The 13856-nt window shown below is 44.5% G+C and overlaps 1 protein-coding gene across 4 annotated transcripts in view; it reads right to left on the bottom strand.

Moving 5' to 3' along the window:
- Positions 1 to 2850: 2850 nt before the first annotated feature.
- Fam114a2 (family with sequence similarity 114 member A2) overlaps positions 2851 to 13856 on the bottom strand; it is a 31569-nt gene continuing 20563 nt past the window's right edge. For all 4 annotated transcript variants that reach the window (XM_041665701.1, XM_041665702.1, XM_041665700.1 and 1 more), the window contains 5 exons: positions 12955 to 13077; positions 11929 to 12068; positions 9785 to 9857; positions 6234 to 6287; positions 2851 to 4080 (listed from right to left, as the gene is read on the bottom strand). In XM_041665701.1, coding sequence (XP_041521635.1) covers positions 3946 to 4080; positions 6234 to 6287; positions 9785 to 9857; positions 11929 to 12068; positions 12955 to 13077 — 525 coding nt within the window. In that variant the 3' untranslated portion in view covers positions 2851 to 3945. The remainder of the gene's footprint in view (positions 4081 to 6233; positions 6288 to 9784; positions 9858 to 11928; positions 12069 to 12954; positions 13078 to 13856) is intronic.

Below are 13856 nucleotides of genomic sequence, written 5' to 3'. Positions count from 1 at the left end.
TGCCATTACCCTGCCCCCCAAGTAGCTATGTGGACTGGTTTTCTTTGCTTTATGTTTAAAAACCACCTATGAGTGAGTACATGTGATTAACCGTCTTTCTGGGTCTGGGTTACTTCACTCAAAATGATGTTTTCTAGCTCCATCCATTTTCCTGCAAAATTCAAGATGTCGATTTTTTTTCTTTCTGCTGTTAGTACTCCATTGTGTACATGTACCACATTTTCCTTATCCATTCTTTGGTCGAGGGGCATTTAGGTTGTTTCCAGGTTCTGGCTATGACAAACAAAGCTGCTATGAACATAATTGAGCACATGTCCTTGTGGCACCATTGAGCATTTTTTGGATATATACCCAAAAGTAGTATTATGAGATCTTAAGGAAGGTTGGAGAAAAGATTGTTTTTAAAAAAAGTAAATAAAATTAAAAAAAAAAAACCTAAGGGTGCCACTCGAATGGGATAGGGATAAATTAAAAAAAAAAAGAGTTAATAACTGCTGGGGACATGGCTATCTGCTGGGACTGGCTTGGAGATTTTCTTTCTGTCTAGCATACCACAAAAGCTACCAGCCTGAGAAAAGGCTATCATATGTCTCTAGATTCTTATATGAGGTTGATGGGTAAAAATTATTACAAAAGGTAACTGTTTATCAATGACCAAATAAGAAAGCAATGATTGTAAAAGATGACTTTTCTGTCACGGTTCATCAGTGATGACTAAACTATGACCCCAGATGTGCAAGAGAAAAAGTTAAACACATGTCCAGAAACAAAAATGGTATGATCTGCATTTTGCAACATTAATCTATCCCTGCTTACTGAATCCTGTATACATTAAAAACAAAAACAACAACTGCTAGTCAGTTAGGCTGCAAGATTCTCGCCACCATGGCCTGGCTTGCTCCTTTCCTCGCCTACTCTTTCCCTCCTCTCTGGAACGTGTCCGGGCCCACCCTCAGCACACAGGAAAGAAGGGCGCTTTGAACAAGGTCATTTCTTTTTTTTTTTTCTTTTTTTTTCTTTTTTTTTTTTTCCGAGACAGGGTTTCTCTGTGGCTTTGGAGCCTGTCCTGGAACTAGCTCTGTAGACCAGGCTGGTCTAGAACTCAGAGATCCGCCTGCCTCTGCCTCCCGAGTGCTGGGATTAAAGGCTTAAAGGCGTGCACCACCACCACCGGCCAAGGTCATTTCTTCATTGGCTTTAGGGTCTACTTCTCTGGTATTTCAGCGTACACTGAAGACTAGCTGAGACATCCAGCCTCACAGACATAGCATCTACTGAATTCCTAGCCAGCCACTGTTGGATCAGCTGGACCACAGCCTGTATGTCATCCTAATAAAGCCCCTTTCTATATAGAGAGATTTATTCTATAAGCTCTAATACTCTTAGTAAGTTCTGGAAGCCTTACTAATACAGTTGGGCAGCTACAGAAGCACCTCCTGATTTACTGAAGACAACATACTCGTAATGTTCAATTTCTGAAACGCCTCCTGTACCACGCAGCTGAGCTGTGCGGCCTGCACTATTCCGTGCCACAGGAGAGGAAAGAGGTTTCAGCTGCAAGAAAAACGTAAGCCCTTAGGGTTTAAAGCTGCAATTGAGATTCCCACTCACTCTGAGTTACTCAGCTAAGACTGCCCATTCCAGCTCATAAATGTGCCTTCAAAGTAATGCAAACTTGGCACATCTTTAATCCCATCAGTTGGGAGGCAGAAGCAGGCGGATCTCTGTGAGTTCAAGGCCAGCCTGGTCTACATAGCAAACTCTAGACTAGCCAGAGATAGAGAGGGAGACTCTGTCTCAAAAAAGAAAAACAATTAAGCATATCTAAGTCAACGTGCAGAAAATAGGTGACAGTGGACCGTTCAGACAGATGTGACAACTGCGTGGCACCCCGTCCCCACACGGCTGGGAGGACAAACAGCATGCAGGAGCACAGACTGTGAGAGTGGAGTTTGTGGTGGACTGCTGAGAAAGGGTGTCCCAGACATGGCAGGGACACGACACTCATGAGCTTACAGCAGCTCCAGATGCCTGCGCACAAGATAAAAGATCTGACATGGATGGGAGGGGTTCACAACGGCTGCCGTGGAAGGGACGAATTCATTTTCTTCGGGGTGAGGCCCCTAGTAGGTTGCTCACTCTTCAGTGGATGGCCCCACACAAATGCACATGTGAGCAGCATTAATGGGACTCTGGGTTATTAAAAAAGTCTTTTTAAAGGACATGAAGTTGTGAGAGGATGTTGTGGTGGTGATCTAGGAGGTTTGGAAATGGGGCTGGCGGTCTAGAGAATCCAAACGTGTTATCCACACGAATGAAACTGACACAAAACTACTTTAAGAACACCAATGCATGCAGAGTCACTTGACCTCCACCTTAGAACCAGCGGGCACACACAGCAGCGGCAATGTGTACAGAAAACACAGTGTGGGGCCCTCTGTTCAGGTCTTCACACAAGGTGAGGTCACTCAGAAACGAGCTGTCTGTCTGCTAACAAGTGCCGAGAGAGCAGCTGGACGTCCCTTTAACTCTGGGACAGTGACTGACACAAACACGTAGGGACACGGGTTTTCTCCAGACAATACGATAACCAGCAAGGGTTCTGCTGAGAAATGAGCAGACTGGTGTCCGAGAAGCAGACAGCAGCTGGAGCCACACCAGTGTGTGGATTTCCAAAGTTCCCCTCATAGATTCAACAGGGCCCTTAACGACATGTTACCTAAGAGGCTTGTCTTTCTCAGAATATCCTTGTTTCTCAGATGCTTCATTTTTAAGCCTTTTATGAAAATAGACAACATTAAAGTAAAATATTTTAATTCTTTATGTTTTTTTAAATATCACATCTATAAGTAGGCATAATCATATTTTATTGTAAAGTTGTTCAAAGATGAAGGCCAGGGCTCTCAAGTTACCAGAGCCACTAAAAACCACTAAGGTAACAAACATTTTTAAAAATAGCTGGATACCAAAATAGCTCTTAATTGTTGAAAACTGCAATGAAGGCTGAAAAGTATAGGATGGCCTTTGAACTGTTTTCAGAGTGCACTAACAAATGCATTAAGACAAAGGAACAATGAGGGAGAGATGTGTTATGTCTGAGACTAAATCCTGTTATAAGCAAGCATTCACAAGACCAACAAAAACCCTATCACCAAAAGAGCCTCCTCCCCCTCTGGAGTAGGCAGCTGAAGAATGCACCCTGCATGAATGCAGCCTCAGGCAGGGTGTGCACAATACAGTCTGAAGAGTCTCAGAGCATCTGCAGACATGCAATAGCATGGTCTTGAATCAAGTTGAGCAGGGGTCTCGCTGGGAAAGGAATCATTTGAAGCCAAAGGGCACTTTGCTGCAGTTCATATATACAGCTACAAGTTTCTCCTCGATGCCAAACATCTACCAAGGTGAGAGGGTAGAGGACCTGTCAGACCATCTCACTTGGGGCTTATGTAGTCTCAGTTCTGCAAAAGTCACAGACTTTATTCCAGTAAAGAGAAAGCCCATGGTGAAAAGAATGTCTTAAACCCAGGATACTAAATTGAAGTTTTCTTCTTTTTTGTATAACAACCCACTGGCAACAAATTACATCCATGTCAAACTTGTTAGTGTTTTCTGATATTTCCAAGAAAGTCCAGCATTTTTGACAGAATGTCCCAGTGACTTTCCTGAAATATGTCTTTTCAAATACTGTATTACTTCTAAAACTGGGAAGAGCAGTATGCCGATCTGGGTGCCTTGGCCATGGAGAGAAGCAAGCACCCCTGTGAGCCTGCAGCCCTGTGAGCCTACAGTCCTGTGAGCCTTCACCCTGTGAGCCTACAGTCCTGTGAACTGTGCTCCTGCCTGGGTTTCACACACTTGGTGATGTCTTGTTCTGACTGCAAGGCTTCCCTGAAGAAAGTCGGGTTTCTCGGCCTTCATGATCTCAGGTAGACTCCTCTCTGTCCTTCAGTGCTCTGTCAGGGGGCTCTGGGCTGGCGGCTCACCCCTGGGTGACTCTGTCTTGCTCTCGATGAGCGAGATCTGCAGCACAGGCAGGAGAAGCTGGAAGGCATCTTGAATGTAGGAGGCACTGTTTGAGGCCTGGAGGATTGAAAAGTCATCAACAAGAAAAGGTTACAACACCTGAAAGAGAAAGCACTGAAAGACAACAAAAGGACAGACCTGTGTCTGCAGTCCAGCAGAAGCCACAGCTTGTGAAGTAAAGAAAGGACCGGCTTGACTACTGCACTCAAGTTTGATACAGGACAAGACAGACCTGGGAGATAATACAGCAGCACCAAAAAGAGTGCCAGCACCCCAACTTGCCCAGTAGACATGGCCCACTAGATGGCTGCTCACACTTGACATTCGAGGATTGTCTAGCCCAGGACTGAATGGGTTTCTGTTCCGGCACTGGAGTCAAATACTGACATGCTCTCAGGAGGCTCTGAACCATCACTGCTCCTCCCATGGATTCGGTGCCATGACAAAGCACCACACAAAGAACAGTCACAGACAGGTCTGCCTGGTCAGTGGACATGAGACGAGAAGCCTTAGAGAAGTCAGGCCCAAGTGAGCAGATCTGATGTGTATCTGACAAGGTCTCCCCTTCCAGAATAACAACAGTTCATCACACTAAAGCAAAAACGTACATTTTCGCTGGAGAGATGGCTCAGTGGTTAAAAGCACTGGCTGCTCTTCCATAGGACCTAGGTGCAATTCCCAGCACATGGCAGCTCACAACTGTCTGCAACTCCAGTTCCAAGGGATTCAATACCCTCACACAGTCTTACACACAGGCAAAACACCAATAAAATAAAAATAAATAAATCTTTTTTTAAAAATGTACATTTTCAAGGACAAGAGCACTTCAAATTTGTATGTACAAATATCCCGTTCAAACTGGCAACAGGGAGTGCACACCAAGACAGCCTACCTTTTGTGCACTTATCAATGGCTGGCACCCCTATCAGAACTTCCGTGGGACACTTGATAACACAGCTTCCAGCCAAAAGAGACCTCAGAAATCATCTAGTTACAGCTCCTTGCACTGAAAACAAGATTCCAACACAAGGCTACAGAGCACTTGAGGGAAGTCCAGGGAGGCCCCTTGCTGCTAAGTGCTTCCAGCTCTGCCAACTAATGAACTACAGACTCACTTTTAAAATAACTGACCACAAGAGTTCTGAGCTACTCAGAGCTGTGTAGCTGGAGAGTTAAGTGCATTTCCTTAACAGTAACTTAAAATAATTTTAAACTAGACAGTCTGGCTGGTTCTTAGTGCACAGGTGGGCGTGTGTGTGCTACACATGTGGTGGTCAGAGAACAACTTTCATGAGTCCACTCTCTCCTTCCACCACGGAGATCCTGGAGCTCACTAATGTCGTCCAGCTCGGTAACAAGCACCCAGACCGACTGAGCCATCTCACTGACCCTCAATTGATACTTAAACACTAGCCAATTATCAACACATTCCTCTCACGAGCTTTTTGTGTGTTCTAGACAGGCCATCACAGTCTCGGTTGTAGAGTCTGAAAGCATGGACTCCAGAAACCACCCCACCCTGGTGGCAAATGATCAACTATGGCATGCTCTCACACTTCCTCTGGAGACATTTTTGTTATGTGCATTGGTATATTACTTGCATGGATGGATGTGAGAAGGCGTCATATCCATGAACCTGGAGTTACAGACAGCTGTGAGCTGCCAAGTAGGTGCCGGGAATTCAACCCCAGGGCCCCAAGTAACCACTGAGCCATCTCTCCAGCCCCCCCTTCTGGAGACTGAAACCCTATGGTCCTAATGCTCATGGACTGACAAGGATATGTAAGCTCATTGCTACTCTGTCAAACAGAGGACTTTTTCCTTGGAAATGGTCACATGCCTTGTTTTCTAACACCTGTGCACAAGACCCAGCCCTTCAGAAAGAGCTTGTCTGGGGAGGGTCAGCCCTTCGTGTTTAGCAGCTGGTCTCTAGGAGGTGTTTCTTTACTGAGAATTGCGCCTTCAGCTGTCAAGGGGCAGGGACTGGGGAATGACAGCTGGTGGCTTCTTCCATCCAAGTTTACCCTGCAGCTTTGTTACACCTTATAAATACTGAGTAGGGAATGAATATAATGAACATCAAATAAACAGCAATAGTCATATTTGTATCAGCAGGGCTAAAATGCAATCTGGTTTTTAAAAAGCAGAAACTAAGGATGTAATAAATTAATGCATAATGCCTTAGAGATGCATAAAACATTACTACTAACCTCTAGAAACACTGCAGTGATTACTGGATTCAGAACATCCGCCTTTTCTCTGACCTGGAACAAAGGAGAGAGTTTCGTCACAGTGCACCTTAAGAAAACAACAGGCAGAACAGATTCCCACCTTGAAACATACATAGGTAAACAAAGGCACAAAACATCTCAACCAAGGAAGGGCAAAGAGTCATTTCTGGAAGGAAACTGTTTAAGTGCTGTAAACTTCCTTTTTGTGTCTTTCTTTGCTACCAAACTGAGAATGCACTGCTTTGTAGTTTGGGGGAGGGTGCTGATGCTAATGTTTCTTGGTGTGTGTGTGTGCGCGTGCACCTGTGTGCATTTCTCAAGTACACGTGAGTGTGGAGGGCAGAGAACAACAGTTGAGAAGTCAGTTCCCTCCTTCCGCCATGGCTTCGGGACACTGAACTCGGGTCATCAGGTTTGCTCAGCAGTGTCTTTACCCGAGTCATCTCACCACCCCTGTAGTCATTTACCAACGTTTCAAACATCCTCATTCTGTATGGTATAGACACAAAATGGAGTTCTGTTCAGGCAAAAAGAGAAATGAAGGAATGCCACTAGCAGGAGAGATGATAGTCTCCGTACCACCCTCATATGGGGTAGAAGAGATGGAATCTAGAGTGACATATCTCTGGGCGTGTGGAGAACAGGATGGGAGGTACGGCAGTATACGCAGGACTATTCAAGAGACAGCACTAGGAGGGACAAGAGAGAAAAATGGGGGTGAATATGTACACATGATGGCTAGTGTTGTCAACTTGACAGACCCCAGAATCAGCTGGGAGACAGGCCTCTGAGCACACATCTAAGGGGTTATCTTGACTGGGTTAAGTGCCTGCTGGTAGGACCACCCCCTAAGCAGGGGCTCCTGCGCTGCTTAAGGAGTGAACACCAGCACACATGCATCCGCTGCTCTCTTCTCCTGATTGCAGATGATGTGACCAGCTGCCTCAAGCTCCTGCTGCCTGACTTCCCCACCATGGTGGACTTCATCCTGAAACTTTCCCCCTTAGAATGCATTGGTCACAATGTTCTATCATAGCAGCAGGAAAAGAAAACAAGACAGTACACGCAAAGAAATTAAAACAATGAAATACACATGCAGATAAACCATAAGGAGAAAAGTAATCTTCATTTTAGAAGGGCAGTTGGAAATCTGACTTCAGGACACCTCAACTGTTGTGAAGAGAGGCACTTGCAAGTCTCCTTTTATGCAAACACGGCATGAATTTCAACTGAACACATCAGCACTCTGTAGTTGACTAGCCATCTTAAAACCCACAAAATGGCTCCATTCAGGAAATCCAGGAGCTTGTTTAAAGAAATTACTAGGAGGGAAGAGAAGCTGCGGCCTAGGATTACTCCAAAGAGAAAGTCCAAACTCCAGCTCTAGAATTTCATCAGGCCACGGTTTTGCTATATTTAGGGCCCCACAGCAACTCTTCCACAACACTGATGTGCACACTGTGAAGTCGTTTTCTGCTCCGTGCCCTTGGTTTATCTCACCGTGATCATTGGTTTCCTGGTCACCTTCCACATCACTCACCGACCTTCAGTAACTATAGACTGTAACAATGGAACAGGCAGAACAGCAGACAGCCAGAGCAGGAAACTGGCTGAAAACACTTTCAGCCAAACAAGGAAACAGAATGTGAACAGCAAGGCTACAAACTCTTAAAGCCCACTTCCAGTGGACATAGTTCTCCAACAAGGCTCAACATCCTATAAATTCCATGACCTTCCCAAACAGCACCAGGGACCAAACAGTCAAACACCTGAATCTATGGCAGTCATTCCTCATGTAAACCACCATGGTATAATACATGGTACTCAAATAAAGACATAAGAAATAAAGCGTGTGTCTAGGGTGTCATGACCTCTGGCAAGGGGCAGAGACTTCAGTGGGGAAGGGGTGACCTCTACAGTGGTGCATGAGACCGAAGAATGCAAACCCATGAAGCTGTACCCTGCCCCTCCCACCAACACACAAATTAACTCAATATTCATCACAGACGTAAGAGCTCAACAGTCATCAAAGAAAACTCAAAGTTGGGCTGGAGAGATAGCTCAGAGGTTAAGGGCACTGGCAGTTCTTCCAGAGGTCCTGAGTTCAACTCCCAGCGACCACATGGTGGCTCCCAACCATCTGTAGTGAGATCAGATACCCTCTTCTGGTGTGCAGGTGCATGAGGATAGAGCACTCGTATACATAAAACAAGTAAATAAATCTTTAAAAAAAAAAAAAGAAAGAAAGAAAGAAAAGAAAACTCAAAGTTGATCTGGGCTAGCTGACAACTTCTCAGGTAAAACACCAAAATTGTTTGTGATGATGAAAACTACTGAGAGTAGAATTTTGATGAAATTTTTAAACTGTGCATAGGATACCATCAAGAAAATAAAACAGGAACACCGATATGGTGGCGTACATCTGTAATTCCAACAGTTAGGAAGCAAAGGCAGGAGGACAGCAAGTTCAAGGCCAGCCTGGACTACACAAACCCTGTCTCAAAAACCCAAAAGATGGACCTACAACTCAGTGGAGTATTTGCTGTGCACATATAAGTCCCTGGATTTGATTGCCAGCACTGCAAAAGCAGACAAGTAAAAAATATAAACAACCCATGTACAGAGGGAGAGTCTGTGCCTAGCACATACCTGACAAGAAGCTGATCCCATAAGACACAAGAAGCTCCTAAATGTCCTAAAATCCAGTAATGAAAAACAAACAACCCAATTAAAGGCACTGCATCAGACAAGTGGGCATGAAGTGTATGGAAAGGCACTCAGAATCATTAGACACTAGAGGAACGCGAATCTAGTCAGCAGAGAGGCACCACTTCACACTCACCAACACATCGAAAACCACAAAGGAACCACCGCTAACACTGGTGAAGATGCAGGGAAACCGGCATTTCATGCACCGCTAATAAGAGCGCAAAACTATGCAGCCATTTTGGAAGTAATCTGACATTTACCATCTCACCTAGAAAGCCCAGCAAGTCTGCATCTCATACTCTACCCGAGAGAAGTGAAACCATGAACACAACAGCTCACACCAAGCTCGTGACAGCACCATTCACAACAATCATAAACAGGAACAGTCCAAAGGTCTATCAACTGAAAAAGATAAAACATGGTATACTCAGCCATAAAATAAAGTGTTGATAAAAAATAGGAAGTACCAGCACATGCTAAAACAGGACTAAGTTCAAAACTACCATTCTAGTCTAACAAAACATACACCTGTGATCCCACTGAAATAAAATTTAGAATAGGAAAGCTTTGTGGAGACAGGAAATGCACCATCATTGCCTAGGATTAGGGGAATATGGAGAAGGAATAGGGAATCGCTACAGTGTGGAAAACTTAGGGGGCAGTGATGAAATATCCTAAAATCCAATTCTAGTAACAACTGTACATCTCTGTAAATAGACGCGCTAACAACCATCAACTTGTACCCTGAAACATGTGAATTTTACGGTGTGTAAATTGTATCAAGTATTCAGCCATTAGCCCCACAAGGCAGGAACTCTTACCCCAGCAGTGGTGAGGCAGGTGGTAAACTCTTTAGACAGGGAGCCCAGATCTTTACACAGCACGACTGTCACCCTGCAGAGAAGAACACGTCAGAGGAGTCCTTTTTTCTCTTTCTACTCCTTTAATAACCTAAACAGGCCACTCCTAATAACAGTAGAGAAAGAAGCCTTTAAAGGTGCAGACACACCTTTCTCTCCTAGTGTTTCAGTATCGAATACACATTCTAAGACACACTTAAGAGACAGAGTGACCCTGCCACTTGTTCTGTACTCCATCTTGGGTTCCAGGGGACACCATCAGTACTTGGGAGGGGTAAGTGCTGAAAAGTGCCCATTTCTTCCTGCTACAGACAGACCCTTACCTGCTGCCTTTTCCTACAAGGGATGCTTCTTGGGTGGATGAGCTCTCTGACTCTGCACTGGACATCATGCTGTTCTTCCTCATCATGACTTGTAAACCAATCATCCTCTCCCAGGCTCCAGTCCCTGAAGGGCAGTCCCTCCATTTCCTAGCGCCCTTCCTTCTTGCCCAAGTCTCTCCAGCCTGAACACGCTGAGTGAAAACGCTCCCTGCCCTTGCTCATCTCTAACCTGCAATTGTTTTCTCAGCTCTTCTGTACCTCGTGATAAATTCCCAAGGCTCAAACACTGGCATACTCTCCGTATCAAGTGTTGACTCCTTTACTCTCTCAACACTATTATGAGCTAGACAGGCACTGATATTATTGGCTGGGTTTTTTGTTTTTTGTTTTGTTCTGTTTTGAAGAAAGGGTCTCTCTATGTAACTCTGGATGTCCAGGAACTATGGAGACCAGGCTGATCTCAAACTCAGAGAACCATTTGCCTCTGCCCCCAAAATGCTGGGAAAACAATGAAACTAAAGGAAGTTAAACAACCTGACTACTGTCACTCAGCTAATAACTAAGTCAAAAGATTAGTTAGTTAGAAGACATCCTAGTCTGCTTAGAACCCTCGCATTTTTGGTTGTCTATCAGTTTTATCCTAACTGACCATTCATGAGTGCCCCTTTTTGACTCCCAAAGGCATGTTTCAGTAAGTAAATACAATCATTTCTTCCTAAAGAAGGCCATACTGACTAGGAGAGCTTTCCCTAAGAAGCCTGCTCACTTCCCCATGAGGAACCTAGGAGAACGGCAGCAGTACCGCTAAGCTTAGCATCAAACACCAACCTAATTCCCACCAGAAGAAAAGAAATATAGTTCAGCATGCACTCACTCAAAAAATACCTGTGGAAAAGCATTTGTGGGCGGCAACAGTGAGCAGAGCTCTAGCTCTCACAGGCTTTAACCTACTGGCCAATCAAGGGCAAGATTACACACACACACACACACACACACACACGTATGCACACATACACAAAACTGTCTATTTCAATTTAGAACTAGTAGGCTTAGGTTTACCCTTCCTACTGAATTATTCACATTTTACTACTTTGAAATGTTTGTTCAAAATCAGCAAAAAAATTTTAAAAAAGAAAATTTATGCTGGGCTTGGGCAGCCTCTCTTAACTGCCTGGGGTCCGTAGCTCCTCCGTTTGTAAAGCTGTGCTAATCAGTCACCTTTTGTGCTGCTGTAAAAGTCAGAACTAATACACATTCATCCCTTAGCATGGTGCCTGGCATACAGCGAACAGTGGTAACTAATAACTGTAATTAAGAGCTGAAGTATTTAGGACTACTTTCTGTAGTTACTTGTTCCAAGTTCACCTCCTACTGAGACTAACAATCTGCAAAGAAATAGTTTTCAGAGAACAAATCCTTTAATGAAATGGGCAGGTTTATTTGTAGATTTTCTTCCTGCTCACTAACAATACCCTAAACACATATCCATGTGCAATGGGAACAGAACCTTGTTAAAAAGCAACTTTCTAAAACCTGGAAGGAATCGGGCAGTGGTAGCGCAGGCCTTTAATCCCAGCACTCAGGAGGCAGAGGTGGGCGGATCTCTGTGAGTTCAAGGCCAGCCTGGTCTACACAGTAGTTCCAGGACAGGCTCCAAAGCTAAGAGAAACCCTGTCTCAAAAAAAAAAACACAAATAAATAAGCAAACAAACAAACCTGGAAGGAGCAAGAAAACCCTCTCAGCAGTTTCCCTTTGAGAGATGCAGGCTGCATCATACTTACTGAGAAAGTGTCTGGCTCCTCTCTAAGGCTGTCACTTCCTGCTTCTGGCCATGCAGGACCAATGCTGCTGTTTTGTGGAACAGTTCAATTGAGCAGGCAGTCAATTCTGCTAAGCTCCGGATTGCAAATGCATGGATATCCTAAAAATCAAAGCAAACAAAGAAACAGAATATTATTGTTGGTGTTTATTGCTGCAAGTGGAACTGACGGTCCCTTCTTCCCACACTGAAGAATGCAGTGCCCCCATGCAGGAAAGATGAAGGCCACTGTTTACTAGACCCGCTCTTCTTCCACAGTGCGGCTTACAACTACAGAAGACTGGCTGTGACCGTGGAACTAACTCTGGCCAAAGGACTGAGGCAAGTGTCTCACAGCTTACTCTGAGGTAACATCCAACTTCCCTCCTTCCTTCCACCCTTCACTATTTTTCTTCTTTCCTCGCCTACAGTCTGAAACTATTTTATGATGCCACCCTGAATCATAACATTGAAATTACTAATACAAGCCTAACAAAATAAAAGGACCCTCATCTCAACTGCAATCTCTATTTTAGTGGGAGGTGGGGCGGGGGGGTATTCACTTGTGTGTGTGCACGTGGAACCCAGAGGCCCATGTCCAATGCTTTCCTATATCACTATCCACTTTTGTTTTTTTGTTTTTTGTTTTTTTTTTTCGAGACAGGGCTTCTCTATGTAACAGCCCTAGCTGCCCTGGAACTAGCTCTGTAGAACATCACCTGGCTTCACTTTATTTTTTGTGATAGGGTCTCTCACTGTACTTGGAGTTTATGGATAGAGATGGACTGGCTGGCCAGTGAGACCTGGGAGAATCCTTTTGCCTTCACACTCCCACACCCTCCCATGCTGGGGTTACAACTGTGTAATACTACACCCAGCCTTTTATGTGGATGCTGGGAACCCAAGTTTAGGTCCTAATGCATGGGCAGCAAGCACTTTACCACTAAGCCATCTGCACCCCTTCAATTTTATCTTTTTTTTTTTTTAAGAGCTTAGTTGCTTTGGTTACCTCTATTGAATTCTTTTTGGCTTCTTCAACATTTTCTGTCTCCAACTGTTTTTCTCCTCCTTCTTTCTCTGCTGCTGGTTTAGCCAGAGATGTTCTAATCCATTCGTAGGCTGTATTTCTTGCCTAAATAAAGGAAGATATTCCAACAATTCAATGTAGTTCTTACCAGGAATATATCAGCACTCTGGAGGACAAGCTCTTCTCATCAGAAAAGACCATGTGACTTTTAAGTCCTTGTCTTATTAGATACAAACTCGTACACTGAACCTTGTCCAGTGGCTCCTTGTGAACCCCAGTGGCTCTGTGGCTTATGTTAGGTAGAGTGCAGGCATCTGAAGCACAGATGAGACGTGTACATGTGCTCCTGAAACTGGAAGCCAGGTCAAGCTGCGGAGCACTCCCCAGCCCAGAGTCCTCCACATCCCTCACTCAATCCTGCCCACACCAAAGACGTCTACTCACCATCCACAACCTGAACCATCCTTAAAATTCATAAAAATGGGCCCTACAATCACTCTCATTTGTACCTGCATGTTTAAAGCACAGCCAGCATCAGACATGCCCACAGACACATGTACTAATCCACTGACTTACCGTGTGAAGTCTGCCACTCCATACAAACTCCACAATTCTCCTTCCTCCTAGCAATGAGCCTTTCTCAAGTTTCCCTGGTTTGTTTTGTTGGTTGGTTTTAACATGGTCTTACGGTTGTTCACATACTTCACAGTCACTGTTTCTCCATCTACAGCTCAGTGTAATGCTGACCTTGCTGGCCTGCCTACACTCGCTACAAATCTCACCCCACTCACCCTACTACTGTTTCTGCCTAGATCATTACTTCCAGTCTTAACTTCTTTCTCTGAAAAATTAAAGCCATGACGTCCCTCAGTAATGGATTGTAA

This window comes from Microtus oregoni, unplaced genomic scaffold, assembly GCF_018167655.1.
Source record: "Microtus oregoni isolate MIOR12 unplaced genomic scaffold, Mior012 000015F_ref0000493, whole genome shotgun sequence".
In the NCBI taxonomy this organism is placed as follows: Eukaryota; Metazoa; Chordata; class Mammalia; order Rodentia; family Cricetidae; genus Microtus; species Microtus oregoni.
This window is presented reverse-complemented; position numbering and strand designations above follow the sequence as displayed.